General features: G+C 46.2%; 2 protein-coding genes across 2 annotated transcripts; one reads left to right on the forward strand and one right to left on the reverse strand.

Moving 5' to 3' along the window:
• The first annotated feature begins 3,441 nt into the window (after positions 1-3,441).
• On the forward strand, positions 3,442-4,243 carry LOC123065194 (uncharacterized). The gene has a single exon (XM_044488544.1). The coding sequence runs from the start codon at positions 3,640-3,642 to the stop codon at positions 3,904-3,906; it is 267 nt and encodes an 88-aa protein (XP_044344479.1). The 5' UTR covers positions 3,442-3,639; the 3' UTR covers positions 3,907-4,243.
• Positions 4,244-11,650: 7,407 nt separating this feature from the next.
• On the reverse strand, positions 11,651-22,534 carry LOC123069278 (uncharacterized). Its single transcript, XM_044492093.1, has 6 exons — positions 22,214-22,534; positions 17,763-18,104; positions 15,177-15,332; positions 13,333-13,637; positions 12,695-13,241; positions 11,651-12,367 (listed from the first exon to the last, which is right to left on the reverse strand). Exons 2-6 carry the CDS (start codon positions 18,019-18,021, stop codon positions 11,859-11,861), a joined length of 1,776 nt encoding a protein of 591 aa, XP_044348028.1. The 5' UTR covers positions 18,022-18,104; positions 22,214-22,534; the 3' UTR covers positions 11,651-11,858.
• Between the last annotated feature and the right edge of the window lie 376 nt (positions 22,535-22,910).

A 22,910-nucleotide genomic window follows, 5' to 3' on the forward strand; every position in this document is an offset into this window, starting at 1 on the left:
TTGTTACTCGGTAGTTCCACTAACTTTATTTATTTAATCTGTTGTTTTATTCATTCTATTACATTGTTTCCCTTTAATGTTTCAGCCGGTGAATGTCAACACTGAGCGAGGAAGAGGGGGTGTGTGTGAGAGAGAGAGGGGGGGTAGAGGGAGAGAGAGAGATGGAGTGAGAAACATGTATGCAATGTATTTATATGTGTAATCGAGAAAACAAATAAAAAGGCCGGGGCAACGCATGGGCATTCTACTAGTAGTTTGTAACACTCCAGCATTTTTTTAGTAGATTAATTGGATCAAAACTCCTCGGCGTATTTAGAACCATATTTTTTTAGAAACCATGGTACCCAAAGGAAATTCTTTCTTTTTTGCTTTTAAACATGGCCTAGCACGTTTCTGCAATAATGTTTTATCGAAAAGAAGTGCAGCAGTGTTATGAAAACTAATGAGAAGTAACTAGATGAATTGTACTCCTTCCGTTCGGAATTACTTGTCTCGAAAATGGATGTATCTAGAACTAAAATATGTCTAGATACATCCATTTCTGCGACAAGTAATTTCGAACGGAGGGAGTATGTGTCGATTGTCATTTAGCTGCAAACTCGTCCATATTGCATTTCTCCCGTTGTGCTTCCCCAAAACAAACATCCCAATTACATCGAGTTGCAACGCATCATTAAAACCAAAATCCACCCCGTACCAGCAGATACACACCATCATAGAGCATGACTAATAATATAGTCGACAAGGTGTGGCCATGACGACGTTAATCACAGAAATTAGGTTAGTCATTCTTTTATCGTTCTCTCTTTCCTATTTTCTCTTCATTTAGTGTAGAGACTCACTCTTGCACTAGAATTCATTTCAAAAAAGTATCTCTTTGTCCCTGTCCTTCACATAAACAAAAATGCCATGTAGATAGGCTTATCACGCCTTAGCATACTTGCTCCTAGTTGTGAGACATCGCAACTACGTTGGCTAGAGGTTGTTTCTGTGAAAATTTGCAGGGGCATGCACCTGCCCGGTCGCGCCCGGCTCCTAATAGTCTCGTGATTGGCAAACTTGTTTGAGTTGTTTTAAGTTTTACCTTCTGAAACTTGTTGAATTTGTCGTTTGTTCCTATTAAGTTTTAGCAGGTGAAACTGAGTGGAGTTTCTAAAACGTGTTAAAACATATTCAAAAGTAGTTTTATTTCAAATCCCTCATCACAAGGAATCCAAATATGCAAATGAAACATAAATTAAACTTTTGATTCAAAACGTAATAATATATCCAAATTTGAAAGTTCAAAAATGAAAAGCACGAGAGATTGTGCGGAGTTCCCGCACCTGCGTGGCACAAACCATCTCCCATTGTTTTTGCCTTGATTAGGAAGCAAATTTACTTTCAAAAGTCCTATTATGACCCCGAGCTCAAATACGCCCTGATGAACAGTAAAATAAAAAAAAGTAAAGAATTCAAAAAATTCTTAATTTTTTTTGAATAAATTTTGAAAAATGTTTTGTATGCTTAACAAATTTCAGCACGAAATGACATTCTGAAAGTCGTGGCAAAAAAACAAAATCAGCACTCCAAAAGTTTCAAAACTAACATTTTTGTAGCGTTGATTTTTTTTTACCACAAATGTCATTTCGTGCTGAAATTTTGTAAGCATATAAAACATTTGTCAAAGTTTACCACAAAACAATTTCAGGAATTTTTTTTTTACTTTTTGTTTGCTTTTACTGATTTGAGCTCGAGAGCAGATGCTCCACCTCCCTTTACTTTGGTAATATTCCCAGTGTTTCAGCATCTGGGCTGCCTTTCTCCCGTGCGCGCGCGCTTCTAGTTGAGAAACCATCGGCGAGGAAGGCTTCTGACTCGCGAGACAGCTGTTCTCACTCGCGACGGCGTGGTACCGGTGCACTCCTTTCTGCGTGGCGCCTGAGCAGCCCTCCCTTCTCGTCAAAGGTGCCGGTATGTCACGGGGCGTCGCACGCTCACGCACCATGGGCCAGTTTGGTTCGCGTCCTCACCACCGTGCCTGGAGAAAATCCGCGCCTGAGTTGCGCCTGAAATTTTTGTGTTTTGTGCCTGGCCAGGCTAGCCTGGGAGAGGTCCGTTTGGTTGGCAGCCTGGACTGAAAACGTATAAGAAGGATTTCTTTAGTGTTAATAGTCTGTACTGGTACGGAGCCCACCAGCCCATCCAAATATTTTAGTATTGATCCACAGCCAGGCATGTACCAGGCATCCGAAAGGGATAGCCTGGCCCAGGCTAACGATGGTGCCACAGTTAACCCCAGGCTAATAACGATTCCAGGCTTGCTCCGGCCAGGCACTCGTTCGATTGTTCAGGACGCAATCCAAACGGATGCCAGGCAGGTTACAGGGAAACTTGTGGCCAGGCACGAGATGGCCAGGGTGCCAACCAAACTGGCCCCATGTCGCTGGCTGGTGCCGATTTGGTTGGCCGGCTCAGGTTTTGTTTGGTGTCGTCTGGCCGGCGTACGTGGAGACCAGCACACTCTTTCTCGACCTTTCCCGTTGCTTCCGGCCCCTTGTTTTCCACAACTAGTAGCAGTAGTACAACGAAAGGACGTTAGTTTTCAACGCTTACAATGATCGTTTCATCTGCATCGATCGGTCAGAGCAATGCACGCACAGTACGCGACGGCATCTTCGTAAACTAGGTTCTGAACAATATTTTATTACACAAATACAATGAGCTCCCTCGCCCATTTTTTCTTTTGTGACTCAGTGGAAAAGAGCTCCTAAGACTGGGGCGATATACACTACTCTGTTTTTTTTCTCTCACACAGCTCGGCAAAATTGACATCAGCTACACCTTCAATCCACCTGATACGAGCCGGTCCATGCATGCCTACAGCCCTGCATGACGATTAGTTGGGCCATGAAACAAGTGCCGTTCGACCTGCTCGATCATGTACTCTACGTTGTTACTGCACGTTTTCGTCCCTACAAAGTCCTGGACAATATCCGCAAAAAATAGGTCCTCGACAAGAAAGCTGGATCAGCACTAAATGGGCGACAAACGCAAGGTCTCACGTGTCACGTACCACGCCCATAAACCCTCGTCACACCCGTCAGATCGATCATTTGGTGCGAGCCAGAGAGAGTCGTGCCTGGCCGGCTCAACTAAACAAGCACGCCCAGCCGCCGGTCCAAAAGGCGGGCCTGCTATGCCGTGCTGGCCATTTCTGCCACCTTTTCCCCCGCGCGGGCCTCGCAAGTTTGCAACGGACGGCGCAGGGCGTCGTTGACCGACCTGCCTGCACGCGGCTGTCAACTGCCAAGGCACGGGCGTGGGACGTCCGCCGTCCACGCACGCCGCGCCTGCCAACTGCCAACTGCCCGTTCGAACACACACTGGCACACGTACTGGGTCTCGACATCGGCCACACGGGCCACAGAGTTATAGCTGGCTCAGCTGCATTCCTCGTGATAAACTACCAAACTCTCCGTGCGATATTTCCGATGGCGCGCGGGTCCTCGACTCCGGCCCGGCGCTATTAAAGGCGGTCGCCTTGCCCGCTTCGTTACCTAGCGAGCTCAGACCTTCGATCAAAGACGGCAGGGCGACGCAGCCACATCACCACCACCACCTACAAAGCCTCCTAGCCTGGTCTCTAGGTGGACGTACATGGAGACGATGGTGGCGAACGGCGGTGGGGAGGGCCGGGCGGCGGCGAGGTACGGGGACAGGGAGCAGCAGGGCGCGGGGTGCGGAGGCGCGCGCCGCTTCCAGATGCCGCTGCACTACCCGAGGTACACCAGGGCCAACTACGAGGCCATGCCCGAGTGGCAGCTCGACCGCCTCCTCTCCGACTACGGCCTCCCCGTCCACGGCAGCGTCCAGCAGAAGCGCAGCTTCGCCATGGGGGCCTTCCTCTGGGGCGCCGGCAACTGATACCGCTGCCGGCCGTACGTCTAGTCTTCTCCCGCGACCATGGAGCCGTGCTCATGAATCATTCATGACTAGCTTACGATGGACCTGGGAGACGATGTACTACTGTACTATTATCCGTATATGCAGAGATCGACTAGCTAGCTAGCTACGAAGGTTTTTCTATATATATAGTTTCTATTTGCTTGCTATGAAATGGCATATATATGTGTCTTGTATGCTAATTTGGACGCGTTGATCTTTTGAATTTCAAGTACTAGCTAGCTAGTGGTGGCTGATGTGTGAAACTGAGGATTGCGAATGTCTTAAGCTTCTTAATGTATAGTTAATTTATGCTCTACATGTATAATATTGCTCTGGGTATAGCTAGTTGTGTTTCAAAGTGCAGCAAAACATATGTGACCTATCTGTACTGGTATTCATACTGATCTCGTGCTACCTGAATTAAGAGCATCTCTAGCCAGACCCCCTACTCCTGTCCGTGCGGACACCCCGAACAGAAAAACATCACCTAACCGGACCCCAAACTCAACCTATATGTTTGGGTTGTCTCGCACACCTCAAACCCAGCTCATATGTGGGGCGTGTTAGAATATTTCAAGACAGAAGTTGATCTACCAAAGATTAAACAATTGCATGAAGCGCGATCGAGATTTGTTAACGAGATTTATCAAACATCAGCTAATCTTTGGAACATGACTATGGGTGCTCCTCTCTGTGATATTGTGACAATACTGCACACCGGCCTCTCAAGAGCCGACACATGCTGCGGCTTCCCGTGTGCACATGTGTAACAATGTTGGCATAGATTACATCGTGTCTATTCCCATATTATATAGGAGGCCTAGGATACAAGTGTTCTACTAGGACACGGCTCTATACCCTGTTTAGGTACAATACCACTCTAGGTGCATATGTAACCTACCTTATACACAATATTTGACACAGCTCCAACAAATTCACATTGTCGAATATTCTCTCTCACCTTAAATTCATCCATGCATCAAACCTTCATGTACTAATGCTACTTCCAAACTCCACGTGACTCCATCTGCAACTGTAGCCTCTTCTTTCTTCATCGCAGTCAACGCTTGAGCGAATTAAGTTTCTCTTTAATCTAGTTTGCACCCAATTAAACTCTCAGTTCAAAATCCAACAGACTATATCCCCGTCCCCTGCGTCGCCTCTCTGGCGACACGGGCGGAAGCAAACAACCGCGCCGCCGGACTCCTTCCTCGTCCCTTCCCTGCCCGCCGCCGTCGCCGGAGGATGCCGCCGGGCTAAGCCCGTGTGGCGGACGGCGGTGGCGGGGCGCGCTCGTCGCCTGGATGTGGCGGCTCTCGGTGGGGGAGGCTCGGGCCCCTTGGCTGCTCTGCGTGATGGCGTTGACTCGGTGGGCTTCTGCCGGCGTCTCTCCTCGGCGAGTCGGGTGTGGGTGGGGCCCCCCTTCTTCTCCGGCGGATCTGGGCGTCCTCCTCGCGTTCGACTTCGAGCTGGCTCCTAGCGGCTCTCTCAGCGATCCGGTGGCTGCAGCTCGTCAGATATGCTGGCTACGACCGGATCCGGCTCTTCCACGGTGTTGGGAGGCCGTGCCGGCTTGCTGCTCCGGGCTGGTGGCTGTATGTGGCTGGGCAGTGCGGCCGGGGCTACGGCTTCGTTCCTTTGGGCTGGTAGCTGGCACTGGCAGGTTTCGGGATGGTGTGGCAGTCCTCCCCCCCCCCCGGCTCTGGTGTTGTGAGGAGGGTCTGTGGTTGTGTGGTGGTGCAGCGCGAGGTGGGTGTCAGTTCTGCTGGTTCTCGCAGGCTTCGAGGTTTGAGGTGGCCCTGCGTGGCGGTGGCGCGACCGCTGCGGCAGGTGTGTGCGGGTCAGCGGAGGTGTTGTTGGTCTTGGTCGACTGCGTGGAGGTGATGGTCTGCGTTGCTTCAGGCGAAAGCCTTGCCGGTGATTGTCGGCCGGTGGCGGCGGTGCCTGTGGGCGTCGCTATCCTTCTTGGAGGCGCCGTCGTGTTATGCGCAACATCTACTTCCGGATCGAGCTCTTCGGGTGAAAGCCTAGACCCGACTGGGTCGGGCAACAACGTCGTCCCTACGGCGTTTCCTCCTTTGGGGCGTTGCTTTGAAGACCGGTGATCCCTCTTTGTGCTTCCCTTGGGCTGGACGTACACGGCATCATGGTTGGCTGGTGCCCAACCGGTGATGCGAGGTGTTGGCGTTGCGACTCGTGCGGCAACGATGATGGTGGCGCGTGGAGCTGGGTCGCGGCTGGTCCTTCTGATGTCGGCGGTCCGATGCGCCTATGGGTGTGCCTATGTTTGCTTCTCGCTGTGACAGAGAAGTCGGAGCTGCGCGTGGCGGGGCCCCTGCGGCAACGATGACTCCATGAGGGAGGTTTCAGCGGACGGTGCTCTCCGGAGGTTGTGATGGACTAGGTCGGTACGAGGCTTGCAACTTTCTCCCATGAAGCGCATTAACAAAATCGGAGTTGCCGGTCTTCGACGTCTTGGCCGATTGTTTGGCTTTGGCCGATGAGGTCCTCCGGTGTCGTTCGTTCGGAGGGGTATTTATGGGTCGTTAGTGCCGAAGTCGGAGTCGCCTGCTCGGGGAGAGGTGATGACGATAACATTGCAGGCAACCTCGACGGTGTCCTCTCCTCGGCGGTGTGCGTGGTCTTGTGGGTGCCAGGTCGGCCGGTGTGCCCTTTGTGTGGGCGTGTTGTGACGGTTTTCGCCCGGTTTCCCGTTAATTAATCGGGCAATTCTATTATGCTTAATCAATGAAAATGGCAAATCTTTTGTCTCGTTTCAAAAAAAGAAAGTTTGCACCCAATTTCTGGCAATGCTATCACACACTACTCACTGATCTACTGGAAAGTAAACAACTCTCTTATTAGGTCTCACATATAAGAGTTACTTGAACTTAACATCCTTGCTCTTTTTAGACTTTTTGTATGAAAATGAACAATTTTTCCCGCTGCTCGTAGTCATCCTGAATCAAATTCTTGGTACACTGCTCTAGGATATCACTGAAGGACACGGGTTTACCTTGCGAAGCGAACTTAGCATCGTGCTTTTCCCATATCGCGGCCTAGTGTTTGAATTGAAACCTTTCCTTCCCTTAGAAACCACGGGTCTTGAGAGTGCGGTTCCCAGAGATTTTGCTCCGGAGGTCCTTATACTTTACTTTGTCCTCTTGGTATGGTTGGGAGTTTAGTAAGCAAGGAACACCTCTCATTCCTCATAGTTAGTCGTAGAATATAGTTTTTTCATTATTTTTATTATTTTTTTTAGAAAAGGAGGAAGACCCCAGCTTCTGCATCTGGATGATGCATGCAGCCACTTTATTAATTATTCACAAAAGTCCTTACAAAGGAATACAACAGTAAGGCTGGAGCCACCGTCTAGGCAACATCTGTCGCTACTCCTATCCAGTTAATGAAGGGATGTTGATAGTCCGGCCTAATACCACAGACCTCGCAGCCAAGCCTAACATCTAAGACCTGAGACCCCAACCTAGCCACTTGCCGGGCCTGGGGCACACACTGGCCCGGCGTGCTCCCAGAGGCCACTGCCGCCAACTGCCACCTCTCCATCTTCAGAACTGTACTGATGCATCAACCTTGCTCAATCTAGCTATCGTCGGCGCCACCACGGCGCCCAACGGCACATCTTCTCTGCGCGCAAACAGCTGAGCACGTCGCGGTCGCCACTGATACACCTCAGCATCATGCTGCCAAGTACCACCAGCCGACATAGCTTGAAGTCTTTGGAAGATATGTCGTGCATAGCACCCGCCGACCAGGCATGACAAAGCGTAGCACCTGTCGGTCAGGCATGACTTGACATCTCCACCGAAGCTCCGTGCAAGACGAAGCCGCTCCACCTCCTGCCCCTAACTTCCAGCGTTGCTCCACAAACGATGCTCCCAAGAGAGGAACAACACCGCAGTGCCACCATCGTTCGATCTGGAACATCAGATCCTAGGGTTTCCTCCAGAGCAGCACGAGTGGGTCGACAGTAGTTATACGATGATGCCTCCATCAAGGTAACGGCGTAGAACACCGCCATCACCTGTCGTTGGCTCGGTTTTCACCGGCAACCATGTCTCCCCAACTCGTAGCCGGGACTAGATGATGGATCTCGAGATCCGATCACCAAGCCTCTGGTCGGCCATCTCTGGCGAAGAAGATGACCACCACCACTGGCCAGCGAGACGACGCAAGATGAAGTAGGGCACTGCCAGCGTGGTCCTGGCCAGCACCACCAGCGCTAGGCCCGCCAGGACCACGCCCCATGGCTGAGGGCAACGGCAAGCGCTGCCATGACGGGGACGCAGACCCGCAGCCCAGATCCGGCCCACCCACGCGCCGCCAAGTGGCCACCACCAAACGCCATTCAGGGGCAGCCCCGCCGCCGTGAGGGACGCCGCCCCACGGGCAGCAGGCGCCAGCCACCGGCGAAACACCGCCGCGCGTCACCGGTCGCCACGAGATCTGCGGTCGGCCATGGCGAAACGGCGAGGACGCCCCGCCGCCACCTTCCCTGGGGACCACACGGGCTTCGCCGGTGTCCCCTCCGGCGGCGGCGAAGCGGGGGAGGAGTGGGGAGGGACGGCTGGCGGCGCGGTTAGGGTTTCCCGCGTGCGCCAAAGGCGACGCGCGGGGGCGGGGCGAAGCCTAAATAACCTCATCTATTTTTGATAACCTCATCTAAATCATTTCCCTCTTCCAGTAGTTTGTTTGCACTGTATCTCTGGGAACTCAAGGCTGAGGTGAACGTGAGCATGGCATGTCTTTCTAACAGCAGGTCAGGCCATGTCGTGGTCGTTGAACTTGAAAATATCTCTCATTTTTGCTAACAGCAGGTCAACCCCTTATGGACTTCAGGTTGATGTTGTGGTTTTCATGGACGATGGTAGCTAACACGTTACGCCACTTATTTGTGTTCTTCTTGGGACAAACGTGTTTCCCGCTCTTGGCAATTTGAGTTATCATGTACGTAGGCTTCCGCGGCTGTTTTGCTCGTTTAGCTTCTACACCATTTCCGTCTTCTTCTTCTTTAGCCCTGTCAGACTCTTCTCCCCATCTTGCGCTTCTTCTTCAGCACCACCGGTCTCTTCTCCGGAATCCGTGTCACGGTTTTCACCCGCGTACTCGTCAACATCATCATCCTACCGGGGATCTTCATGATGGGAAGGCACCGACTCATTATTAGTAGGCGACTCATAGGCGCCGGTGCACCGGCGGAACGGTTCGGCCGGTCGCATCTGGCACATTAGTTTACCTATTTACCAACCGTCAGATCAGCCTTTTGCCTCGTTTTTTCTTTCTAAAAAAGCACATCCAGTTGTTCGTCTGGACACCCGCCATGGACGCTCTTAGGCCTGCCTTGAAGCATCACCAGCTCGCCGCCGGTCCCGTCCTCGCCGTCCTTTGCCGCACCGCCATGCCGTCGGCAACAGCTTTTTTCTCACGCCCATTGAAGCTTTTTCAGAAAACAGTTGAAGCTTTTTTCGTCAACGGTTCCAGCTTCCGTGGTTGCGTGGTGGCCGGTCCCCAAAATTCATCACCTTCGATTGAAGCTCCCCTAGGAGGCTGGTTGTAGCATTTTTTGTAATCTTTGCAGCTCCCTCCATGGCATCCACAACCTCCTTTTTCTCTCTCTTTGAGAGCTTCCAGCAGAAAAGATCGATCCAGCAAAAAATCAGAAATAGGGGAGTAGCAAAAGCAAAGACGGTGGTAGCAAAAATCGAACACCGTTGTAGCAAAACTTGAAGTGGTTCCAGCAAAATAAGATGGATCCAGCAAAAATTCATATGATTGAAGCAAAAAATCTCAGCAAAAAAACTAGAGTAGTGTTCTTGAAGCAAAAAGAACATATGGTTCCAGCAAAAATTAATATGATTGAAGCAAAAAAACTAGAGTAGTGTTCTTGAAGCAAAAAGAACATATGGTTCCAGCAAAAAAAGTGTGATTCCAGCACCTCCGATTAAGGTGGTCGTAGCTTTTTCTCTAGCCGGTTCCAGCACCTCGGAGTGTGGACGCAACCTTTTTCATGGCCGGTTGCAGCTTCTTCAACAGTTGCAAGAAAAAAAAGAAGGTTAAGGATGGGTGACGAAGGGGATGGAGTTCATCCATGGCTGCTGGAGAGAGAAGGGGATGGAGTTCATCCATGGCCGCCGAGGAGAGAAGGGGAAGGAGTTCATCCATGGCCACTGAGGAGAGGAGGGGATAGGAGAGAGGAGGGGAAGGGGATGGAGTTCATCCATTGGTTTTTTTGGTGGCTCTGCAGCTGCTCGCAGCAGCGTGCTCGGAGCTGTTCCACGACAACAAACTCACAGCCGGTGGAGCGGGCAAGGACATGGCTGCCGCGGGGAAGAGAGACAGAGAGGAGAGGCAAGATTGGGGAGGGAGAGAAACAGAGGAGGGAGAAGATAGATGAGTGTGTGGATGGATAAGAAGGGGAGGGTGGGCGGTGCGCGGGTCCCGCAGGACACGTCATGGTGAGAAGAGCAGGAGCATTCGATCTATTCCAGGTACGTGCCGCGTGCGACCGGCCCAATCTTCGGCCGGCGCACCGGCCACAAACGTTTCCCTTATTAGTATGCGTCCACTTCGAAGATGGGGGTTCTCTTTCGCCATCTTATAACTAAAAAATAATTGATTGTATAAGTAATTGACCATGTAATTGATTAAATAAACAATAAAGTTCGTAAAACGATTTGAAAGACCTTTCTAAAAATGGGACATATTGAGTGCCAGAAATTCAACGAAACAGAAATATATAAACATTTTGTCAAAATGTTGACACTCATTTGTATTCCATGGAAAAGAAGGCGACAAAGCGTGAGCAACCAAATGTTACATCGGCTCGATGGCCGGCACCATCGCGAGCAATCAATTTGTATCAATGCTAATTATGTGGGAGGAGCTCACCGAGATGGGGAGCGAGCGGCCAAGGATGCTCGAGGTCAGTGGAGCTCAAGGCGTCTGTTGCGGGTGAGGTCGGGCTCGATGGAGGCAGGGGTCGAGCATGCTTAGGGTTGGTGGAGCTCTGGATGGCCGCAGGCCCGCAGCCAATGAAGGGACTCCAACCACTAACCTCGAGCATCCTCAGCCAATGAGGTGGAGCTCGATGAAGGCCAGGGGGCGAGCATGCTCGGGGTGGCCGCGGCCGGTGATGGGTTGGACTGCAACAACCAGAGCTCAAGCATGCGGCCGCCGCCAACGAAGGGAAACGACACCATGGGTAGGGGAGTGGAACGTGGCCAAAGCAGCCAAAGGCGGGGAGGTCGCCCGAGCAGAGCAAAGCTAGCTCAGCTTGAAGTGCCGACAGGTAGGAGCAAAGCAAGGCTAGTACAGCTTCACAAGTGCAAAATGACCGGTGGGTTGTGCGATTCCACCGGCATCTGTTTCGAGCGAGGGGTCACGAAACCAGTTCTGGCGAGCCAGGCCGTATAAATGCATAGGGGTGGGAAGAATCTTGCGCACAGATCACATAGTACCCCCTCCGAAGTCACACTTCATAAAGTTTTACCATATTTATATGAGAAAATTGATTTCATATTATGAATGTTAATTTTTTTTCTATATAGTTGGTCAAATTTTATGAAGTTTGACTTCAAACAAATCTTATATGCGAAGTGATCGATGGGAGAGAAAGCTGGAGCACGTGCGCAGACCACCGCTCCCGCTGACATAACTAAATCTAAATTACCAGCAAAGAACAGAAGATACCTAGACAGTGAGAGACATGCGATAAGATGGCAAATAGTAAAAAGAAGACAGGCTACACTTGTTACACCAATTCCACCAACAAATGCCCAATAAATACATCCGCCACCTGAATGAACGCATCTCCCAATGTTCTGTTGTTACCTCTTATGAAACAGTTGCCTGGTTTACGCCAATCCCCAGACAAATATATCGCCTCTATGATGTCAACATGAATAATGTACAATTCACAATCTCCTGTTCCTCTCCTTATTCCAGTCTCCCGATCCTAGAGACGAGGCCAATGTTGCTTTCCTCAGTTTCTGCTGGTTTTCGTATTCCTTCTCAAGCCGTGCCTGAGACGATACATGAATCGGATGCCTTGCGGCATTGCTGTGGTTTTGTCTCATATCAAGCATAAGGCCCTTCTCGGGTTTGACAGGAGATACAGCATCTTCAATAGGAACAGGCCACCTGATAAGCCCTTCCCCTGGGTTGCTCATGCACACAGAATCGTTCTTCCTATCGACCACTTTCTTGGTAGAATGGTTTCCGCTGCGAGCTGGATCACTATTCCGAGAGCCCGAGGAGCTCTCAGCTGTACCAAACGGTGATGACGGCTTACGGGCTTTCACCTTATCAGGAGGTGACTTTGGCAAATTTATTGTCCCATTGCTATATACTTGGGGACTCCACCCTTCCGTGCTTCTTCTCATATCACATAGGGTCTCAGCTGCGCACAATATCTTCCGTGATGCTGATCATGGAGCTCATATCAGCAAATCAGCAAATTTTAAGAATTGAAAATGGATAATACAAAATATGCAACCCAAATGAAATAGTAATCACGGTTCACTAAAAACCCGCAGATAGCTAGATCTAATGACACAGAATGCAAAGGGGCTTTATACTACATATCATTCATTGCATTATCTTAGGTTGTAGCATGGAGAAGGACCAAGAAGTGATATAGCATGAAAAATAGTTTGCATAATCACTATAATATTCTTTTGGTCAACAAAGCTTTTTTACGTCCATAATACAATTAAAGCAACTTTGAGTTCCCTAATAAACTGTGTCATACCTTGACGTGCTTTCAGAAGAGAACGTTCACCGTCATTCCTCTGGAAGCTATCTGAGGAGCCCACATGGTCTAGTGGATGCAGTTGCTGCGGACCATGCTCGCTTTCAGTTTTTCTCGAGTAAATAGTTTGTCCGAGGGATCCAGAAGTTGATTCCGTGCAGCATAAATTAGATTGTCTGCTACATGAATCAATGATAGACGACTTTGCCATATCCATTTCCTGAAGAAGATCATCAATTTGATGGACAGGTAAATCTTCGTAATCCTGAGAGGTTGGATATGATCCAACTCTCAACCACTGCCAATGGGTGTTACTCCTACTTGACCCATGTTTACCAGAGTCGACGCTCGGTCGGTAAACCCCAGCTTGTGAGTGTGACCAAGTAAATGGTGGCAAACTAGCTCCATGAGTTGTCATGGAAGGCCCTGTAGCTGAGCTCTCGCTTCCAGCTGATAAAAGAGAATCAAGATCATGTCCTTGGGGAAGTGTTAAACGGCTTAGGATGTCCTTTGGGCAAACATTGCAGACCTCAGTTTGTAAAGGATCCTGGGTAGCAGTAGTATTACAATAAACATAAATGATATTGTGAGGTGCTTCAAGACATGTTAATGATTTAAACACAATTGATTCCACTTACCTTAACCAAAGAGGATGGTTTGTCACTACACTGATCTTTGATATCAGAGCTTGAGGTGGTTGCTGAATGCAGCCTAGGACTAGGAGTAAAATTACCATCTTTTCCAGGACTACTGTCCATGTCAGATAGCATAAAAAAAGCTTTTCTGACAGAGACTAGGAGTTCATCTTTTGTGTGCAATACCTTCTTTCCTTTTTCTCTTCCTAAGCTGGAATATTTGTAAGTGCCATCGAGAAGTTCACTCAATGTCAGGTTCTCAATGTGATTCGTGATGTCACGGATATCAGATTTAAGGCCATGTGCCCCTGAATGAACAGATAAACACTGTAAGGTGACATGCAAGAATACGTGATCAATGATAAGAGGCCTAAAAATTAATCAATAGCATGTTTTCTCCATTACAATACCATATTAGTCATCCTAGGGTATTCATAAATATATGTTGAAATTGAACAACGAGATTTCTTGTGGATGCATATAGCGTACTTTTTAAGTAAAAAGATGTACACTGAAGAACCACCCACATAGTAAAATACCATATTAGTCATGCTGTAGGTTATGCATATCAGATGAATTGAAAAGGCCTAATGATGCAAAAGTCACTGTCGGCCATGAATTATAATAAATGATGATGCAGATTGCAGAATCCTACATATGTTAGTAAGAAAATCATGTACCACTTAAGAACGAACAAAAAAAGGACAGATGTGCCATTAGTACTGTTTTTCATATTAGTATTACAATTAGAGAGATGCAAAGCAACAAAAATGGAACAACTGACACTAAAATGAAACTGGAAACAGAAAGGCAAGTTGGAACATGTTTAAAAAATAACAGTCACCAAATAGACAAATACGGTATAAAAACCAAGAAATTCAATAAAGGAAAAAAAGAAATTAAAACACCAATATGTAAAAGATTCTAGCATTCATCCCATTAGTGTTTATATTTGTGTGAGCAAACACTAATTTGCATCATGAATGAGTTGTGTACAGCCATAACGAAACTCGGCACTACATCTGTTCTAAAATAGATGACGCATTCTACAAAGCATACAGTCAAACTTCTATATCTTTGTAAACTAACTATTTAAAAATTATTTAGGTTGGTTAAGTGGAAATAAAAATAACACCATAGGTTTGTCATGAAAAAACATTCCACGATATAATTTTGTATCATCTCATACTTAGATATTCATAATACCGTGATGGCCAAAGATGCATTTAGACACCATTGCAAAGTCGAATATCATCTCTATTAGAACTGAGGGGGTATCATTTTAACAAGTAATAGAGGGAAGATGAAACCAAAACAAAAGTGGGTGCTTAAAAGGAAAAGCAATTCCATGTCAATGAGATTTTATTTTATTTAGATCATATGATTAAAATGTGAGAAGACCAAGAATTGCCCTTTGCAGGTTAAAAATGAAGCTTCTAAAACAATCAACAATGAAACAAAACAGAAATCTCAGAACTAAACAAGTAACAAAATTAAAAGGATCTATACAACTGGATTCCATTGCCCACATCATCTAGGATCAATTTACTGAGAAAATCAGTTATGGATGTGAGCGCCATAGAATAATAACTATCTTATAAATCTACATCCACGATCTGGCATATCATGTTCTTTATCCAGGGACAGCTCATGAAAGGTCAAATGAACTAACAGATCTATATTTCTCAAGCATACCAAACATAGGGAGTGCATCATGTACAGGCCATATGTCTAAATGTGGAACTTTGTAAGTGAGAAAGTTTGCACTATGATAAGACATGAGAAGGATAATAACTAGTATAACACATCGATAAACAAAATCATAGTTGCAACCAGTTAATACATACCAAGCATGCCATTTCCCATGAAACTGGAATCATGATTTCCTAAACCAGACTTTAATGTGAAACAATCATATTTAGATCTGACACCAGACCTAGCATTCTTCTTGTCAATTCTCTTTGCATCAGAAATGCGCCTCTGCTTTAGCAACCCAGATTTTTCTGTATAACATTAAAGTAAGGGCAAAAGCAATTGCTGTTAGAATATCAAACTAGATAGAAGCATTGACGCTAACTAGAGCAAACAAATGACTGCATGCACAAGGTAGAGCTATATCAGATGTTGTACGAAAGCAGAGAATGGCACATTGTACAGCAACTTGTTATCTAAAATGAATCATAAATCAAACAGAGAAAAACCATTAATCGCATGTATATGTATACGGCAGCGCTAAAGCGAGTGTCAGCGTAAAATGCTAATCCTGCACTCCAGCCAGGTCACGAGTGCTGCTCGGCTAAAATATCAACTCCTCCCCCCCCCCCCCTACTAGTACTAGTAAAACATACTCCAGAAATGGTAACAGAATTAAAAGTGTTACCACTGCACGCACTGATCCCCCGCCTACCTAGTAAAACAGCGGCAAAAATCTAACATAATTAAAATGGTTACACTGGACGCACCGGTCCCTGCCCCACCAAATCAGGCCACCCTTTGGAGGACACTGACATGGTAATCAACCATTGTAAGAGAACTAAAGGGTTACCAATCCATGGACTAGTTTTTTTACAGTGGGCCTGTGGACTAGTCAGGATAATTAAACATAGGTGTAACTAGATAACCAACAGGGGCCGCGCGCTCGTGGTACCGCATCTCCACAATCACTGTCCTACGGCTGCCCCTCCTCCCAGTCTCCATCATCATAACTTTTAAGTTTCAAAATACGGTCATGGCTCCGCGCTTCAAATCTTGCATTGGTGCACACATGCCCAGTTACAGAGGTGCAGTATTGCCTGTTTGCCTAAGTTTTCTCTCTGCAGTGCTGCAAGTGCAATTGTTGTTGTATACTATATGATCCAATACAACTGCAATCATTTTTTTGGTTCCATGGCAGATTAAAAGGTATTATTACCTGAATCAGGAACTGTAAAAGGCTGATAAATAACCACCGCTGACAATATTTATCATGGGGAAAGACTAAACCAAGAAAATCCTGCAGTCGTACTAACAAATTTCAAATTATGAGGGGCAATTCGCTGCTCAGAGATAAAATTGAAAATCAGACAGGGTGAGCTCTTGTGCCCACTCGCCCTAATACACACAACTAGTCAGTCCAGAAGAAGACACAACATTAACACGTTGAATACTGAAATATGCACCAAACAACAGCTTTTTGGACCATGAGACAGTCAAATTTCTGAATTAATAATAGGATAAATTAGCCACTTATTGGTCCATATTTATATTTATTTGATGTGGAGTAAACTTAAGGAACTAAATTTCTGGTAGTTGTTTAAGTACTTACAGTACACATTGTAAATTTCCAGGAGGTAAAAACTAGTGTAATTGCTGCATTCTAGTACACAGCCAAGAATCCCTTTCGATGCAAAAAAAAAAAGTACACAGCCAAGTAAATATGCTCTACTCGAGCAGATGAAACTTTTACATGTTTAGATTATGTGGATCACAAACCTGTAAGCACTTAAACAACTCCCAAAAATTAGCAGAAGAATGAAAACATCCATTACAGCGCAAGTATCATTCCAGAAGTCATTTGTGCAACACGTTCCTTTTTATTCTTCATTTTTTTGCTCAGTCAAAAACTGAAATTTAAGGGTCGGCTTTCAGGTTTATATATACCTGCTAATATAACGTGAATAGGAAGACCACTAAAATTACTACTTTGCGGTCAGTTGGTCGTTATGGGGCTATCCCTGACTTTACAGTCAGCTGGTCATTAGGGCGAGGGTCCTTATTCCCGCTACTCTGTACCTTTCCTTCAACAACAACAACAACCACAAAGCCTTTCAGTCCCAAAGAGGTTGGGGTAGGCTAGAGTTGAAACCCAAAAGATCTCGAAAACAAGTTCCACACACCTCTGCGGCTAGTTATTTGGTGATATTCCAGTCCTTCAGGTCTCTCTTTACGGACTCCTCCGGTGTCAAGTTTGGTCTACTCCGATCTCTCGACATTATCACGCTTTAACCGTCCACTATGCACTGCCGCTTCTGGAGGCCTGTGCTGTATATGCCCGAACAATCCCAGGCGATGTTGGACAAGCTTCTCTTCAATCAGCACTACCCCAACTCTATCATGTATATCATCTTAACGGAATGATACACAGCTCTCCTCTGTACCTTTCCTTCATCCTAGTGAAATGATATGCAGCTTTCCTGCGTGTTCTAAGAAAACTACTTTGCGGTCATGTACAGAGGTCCGAAGAACATAAAAAACTGTAATAGAGAAATAAGTGCAATGGGAGCATGGTATTGATTCAAATGATGGTAACGAACATTTAGCCAAAAGATAGGATATGAAGCTCTGACGGGAAGGTCCATAATGAATCCATTAACATATGCAGAGTCATTTGGTGAGTAGTCCTGTTATGTAAAATTAGACACCCATAGATGAAGAAATGAGACTTCACAACTTACCAGATGCTGTGCATCGTACCATTTCAGGAACAATCTTATGTGGCAGCGATTCATGGCCCTTAGCTTCAGCACCTCTAGTGGTTTGAGTTGGCTCTAGCTTTGGCCTTTTTGGACAAGGTGGCGCATCCAACAACTTTATGGTCTTTTTGGTCAGTATCTTGCTATCTTGCTTATGCAAGGATGGAACAGTACCAGTTCCAGTGTAATCCCGCTTGCCATTGTTCTCAGACTTAATGCCAACAGCAAGAGATCTCTGCATAGAAACCTCCAAAGAAGTCCTTTTACGTTTTATAAGATGAACTGCTTTCTGTGTTCTGGTGGTGCTGCTTCACATCTGCTGATCTGCCCATACACAAGTTCGATGGATTAGTAAATTAGTCATCAAAAGTGAAACACATTAAAGACAAAACCTTTTGGCAGATGAAACACATGGCAAAAATAATTTGCATATAATAGCGGAAACTGGGAAAAAACAAATCCCATGACACTAGAAAGGAAGGATATCAATAAATACTAAGGTTACAAGACACCATTTATTTCGCCGTGAAAGAGGGAAACTTCAATGCAACATTCAGGCCCTAAAGAGACAAGGAGAGTCACACATCTATGGAAACTAACAAGTATGTATATGTTTTGCAAGCTTTGGTTTCATGGACGCATGGGCACATGCTGATGGTGCTTTTGCATCTAGTATCTTAAAGCCCTTCCAACGAGATTCAGCATATTTGTCTCAGGGGTATAAGCACTGAACAAGTGAGAGCATCTTATCATCACTAATACAAAGCTTCACATGAATAAAAATACACACAATAAAACCCATGGTAGATCGGCAGGATTGTTACATCTGCCATTGGGTAGAAGCGAGAAAGTTCAAATCAGAAAAGGGGAAACAAAATCAAAAAGTTAAAACAAAAGTAAACACCAGATTTTTAAGTTCATGTATCACTTTCTTCAACCAACTGATCAACACTTACAAGAAATAAAACAGCCTAATTTGAGTAATTTCCACATCCCATAAGGAAAATAGTAGTATCAAGTTTCAGTCATGAAACCTGAAACGGTCTACAGGGTAAAAAGGAATAAAAAATAATTGCCAGAGACAAGGCAAAAACTGGTGTGATTGCTGCATTCCAGTATATGGCCAAGTAAAATATGCTCTACTCAATCAAATGAAACTTTTACATGTTTAGATTATACGGATCACAAACCTGCAAGTACTTAACAACTCCCTAAAATCAGCAGAAGAACGAAAATTTCCATTGCAGCACAAGTAAATAAGCCCGGTTGCATTTAAAAGAACTCAAATTTCAAGAAGAGTCACCCGGACAAGGGCGCCTCCCTCTTATCAGTAAGCATCTACAGGCACTTAGTAGCAGCACCTCCTGCTCTAAGGACCTTTCACAATTCTGCGCCTCCCCCCCTGTGTGCAGCTCCTCAATCAAACAAGGTGGACCGCCTCCGCGTGCAATCAAGTCCTCACAGTTCCAAAGGTCAGTTTCTACTCGCTTTGGGGACATCGAGCACCCAAAAGTGGCGTCGACGGTCTTCTTGCTCCACAGGCACCCATGCCACATGAACATCAACACATTGTAATCCTTGGATGATATCCTCCGATGCCTCAGTTTTTGCTGTTTGTGAGCAACAAGTTGCCATCACGAAGAGGGAAAAGGCAGTTGCTTACACGAGTGATTCTGCCACAACTTGGGCAAAGCATTACAGCACCCTTCAGAGTCTCAAACTCCCATGTTTCTCCACACCACCTCTTGCGCATGGTGTCCTAGGCAACCTGTCCATGCTCATGGAACAGAGGGGCCTAGAGTGGGGTTAGCACGTGGCATGCAACCTTGACCAAGCATAAGACAATGCCCGAATTACTGATGGTGCAAAAAGCATCGTCATTGTCATGTGATGAAATGTCTCTTTAAAAACATAGTGATATACACATCTCATATCTATTCTCTTTATGCAGCAGTAATGTACAAATAAAACCTAGTAGAGAGTAACATAACAACTAGTTCTGTATATGTATTCTTTGTCAGGGGCCTTCACATATATACAACACTTCCCAAATGGCAAGGGAAGCTTATCTTTGACAAAGTGGCACCCTCAAACTAACAGATCATATCCTCGTTGTGATGCCACAGTCAATCATGAGGTGTGACTTCAATCCCCTCATCATCAAAATCCAAATATCATTTCCGTAAAACAATAGAAGTTGCTGGCATCAAGTGTCGGTACTAAGTTCTGAAGGCATCTACAAAGCCAACAGACCTCACAGCACAAGGTGTCGCCATTTTTCAAGTCAACCGTCTGATATCCAATTTTGAAGGATTAAAAAACAGTACTGTTATAAAACAAAAACCCAAAAAGGCTTCCTTTAAAGCTAAATTGTTGCCGACAGCCCAACACGAGAATACGAAAGAACACAATCATCAAGAAATAGCAGTAAGCTTATCGGCTATCATAATATAAAGCAGTTGATGCTATCACCAAATAAAGCAGCTGATTCTACCTCCCCTTTCCCTTCCTTACCCAGACCTACCTCCCCAAGCCCTAGACGTCCCCCTCCCCTACCCACCGTGCAGCCGCCTCTTCACCCTGCGAGCACCGCTCTAGCGAATGTGTGCCCCAGGCGCCTACCGCGCTCCAATTGGGCACTGGTGTGGCCAGAATCGGCGTCAATTTGGGGTAGTTTTTGCGGCAAGTTGTTTGTTTCTAGAGGTGTTTAAAGGGCGCATTTCGGGGCGGTGGATGGATGGTGTGGAGATTCTACTGCCAGCAAAGGTGGATTTTGGAAAGATACTGATTTCGTCGGCGACTAAGGTAGTGGGCAGAGGAGGTGCTGGTGGTGGTGGAGGTGGGGAGGTTTTAAGGCGCTGTGCAAATGCATATCGCCAGAACGGCGGTAATAATCTCTTCATTGTGCCGTTTTTTCTCTAGGTCGTGCAGTGTGCTGGTTGGATCTTGTTAATATGATGGGAAATTTGGTATTTTTTCAGTTACTAGAACTGGAGTATTGGGATTCATTTTGAGTTCTCCTTGTTCTGTTTTTGGCACATTTTTGTGTGAATATTCATTGCTGTTATGATGTTGGAGTGGCGTTGTTGTAGTGGTTTGTTGGGTTAGTAGGTAATAATTTTCATCTTTCCTAGCCTTCCAGAGCAGATAATGATTAGCAGTAGCACTCATGATTTTGCTGCTAGAATGATTGACTTGTTATGGAATACTTTTGCTATACCTTTCTTTTGGTTCAGATGATCTTAATTGGCTTGAGTGTGAGCTTTCTCCATAAAGAACCTTATGCTTCAGATTTTTTGTTGCTAGATCTTAATTGGCTTGTGTGTGCAGTATTAAAAATTCATATGCCTCAAAGATCAGAGCGAATCACCAACTTCTGCGTATATAATTTTTTGATATTAAAAAATGTAAGCAATTTTTATTCTTTAGATTGTGAATTGTGGCAGCAGTTATATTGTATGTTTCGTAGAGTAATGGTTTTTTTACCTCTGCTATCATACTTCTCATTATAGGTTGATTGATGTAGTTTCGTGGACTTCCTTGTTGGGCAGTGAACTGAATCAACTGTTTTGGTGATAGCATCAACTGCTTTATGTTATGATCTACTCCCTCCATTCCTCAATATAAGTCTTTTTAGAGATTTCACTACAAATTACATACAGATGTATATAGACATATTTTAAGTGTAGATACACTCATTTTGCTCCGTATGTAGCCCATAGTGAAATATCTAAAAAGACCTATATTTAGAAACACAGGGACTACAAAAATTTGTTGCAACAACCCTATTCCAATGGTTATGCACAATAGCATGCAAAAAAAAAAAAAAACTCAATTGTTACTCCCCGCTGAGATGTGTACTGTTTTCTAGCAACTTGCGATCCCACAATGTGTCACACAACCGAAAGAACACATTTCTTTCAAACCTTAACATGTTTTACCACATCACATCGCATTGCCATATTTTTTTGGTTTAGATAATCAAATCTGATCCGTGATCTCTTTCATTCATTGGGCTATAGGTAGTACATGGTCTCCTCTTCCTTATTATAGCCCGGACAATGACTGCCATTGCAGCAAGTGCAACAAAAACAGTGGCTCCCCTAATCATCATTTTTCTTTTGTTCATCTTCTTGACCATCTACAATTCATGCATGGTATCAAAAATATTTATACCGATGACTTGTGAGTTGTGACAGCAGAATATATTGCAAAGATATATATTGGAAACAGCACTTTTGAGTATAAAATAGGAAAACCGGCCACTAGTTTGAACAGCATAGAGCAAGGAACTCGAATCAAACAAACGCCATGAGTGTCGTCTCAATATCCTCTCCATCTCCCTCTCGGCTGGGTATGACAGATGAGACAAGTTCCAAGATCTAGAGAGGGGCGAGCCGCAAGATACAAGGGGGAGGAGGGGACGTTCTTACCTTCAGGACCGCCGCCGGAGTAGCCCCTCGCTCGCCGCCCAGCTTCAAGACCGCCGCCGCGCAGACGATTGAGGAGGAGACGAGGGAGAGGAGCATCCGGCGGCGTGGATGGAAGGGGAGGAGCAGCCGGCGGCGAGGATGAAGGGGAGGAGCAGCCGGCGGCGAGGATGAAGGAGAGGAGCAGCCGGGGGCGCGGATCCAGGGAGAGGAGCAGCCGCCACCGATAGGGTTTGTGCGAGAGAGGGAGACGCGAGAGGGTTCGTGCGAGAGGGGAGGGGGTGAGCGCCAGGCAGCGTTCCCCGTCGTTCACCGATTTGGAGGAAGAGAATAGCACTAGTCAAAACCGGGAGTGCCAAAATACCGCTAGTAGAAACCGAAACGCCAAAATGGCTCTACAATCTCGATTTTGTTGTCAGAACAATACCACTCCCATCGAATGTCAGATGTTTTCTGTTAGTTCAAAATTATGTGGTGTTTTCCAGATTCTCGTGAATTCATAAATTATCTTTTTTCGTTTTAAATTTTATCCTTATTACTTCTACTGTACGAGCTTTATTCCCTTCACCCAAGAACGCTACCATAGCGGCGCATCAAACCAGCCCGCGCCGGCGCCTGCTCCTCTCAGTCACTCCCTCTCTATCTAATTGTTTCTTCGTCGCTTGCCAGTTGCTCTGCGTTCGCCCACCTCTCATAGCCC

Source organism: Triticum aestivum, chromosome 3B (assembly GCF_018294505.1).
Source record: "Triticum aestivum cultivar Chinese Spring chromosome 3B, IWGSC CS RefSeq v2.1, whole genome shotgun sequence".
Classification (NCBI taxonomy): domain Eukaryota; kingdom Viridiplantae; phylum Streptophyta; class Magnoliopsida; order Poales; family Poaceae; genus Triticum; species Triticum aestivum.

Bases quoted from the DNA above. Each gene is read 5' to 3' on its own strand.
- LOC123065194 (XM_044488544.1), top strand. From the start codon at position 3,640: ATGGAGACGATGGTGGCGAACGGCGGTGGGGAGGGCCGGGCGGCGGCG.
- LOC123069278 (XM_044492093.1), bottom strand. From the start codon at position 18,021: ATGCAGAGATCTCTTGCTGTTGGCATTAAGTCTGAGAACAATGGCAAG. The intron at 15,333-17,762 runs GTAAGTTGTGAA...AATGTTATACAG, and splicing joins GGTACGATGCACAGCATCTG to AAAAATCTGGGTTGCTAAAG. The intron at 13,242-13,332 runs GTAAGTGGAATC...ACTGCTACCCAG, and splicing joins AACCATCCTCTTTGGTTAAG to GATCCTTTACAAACTGAGGT.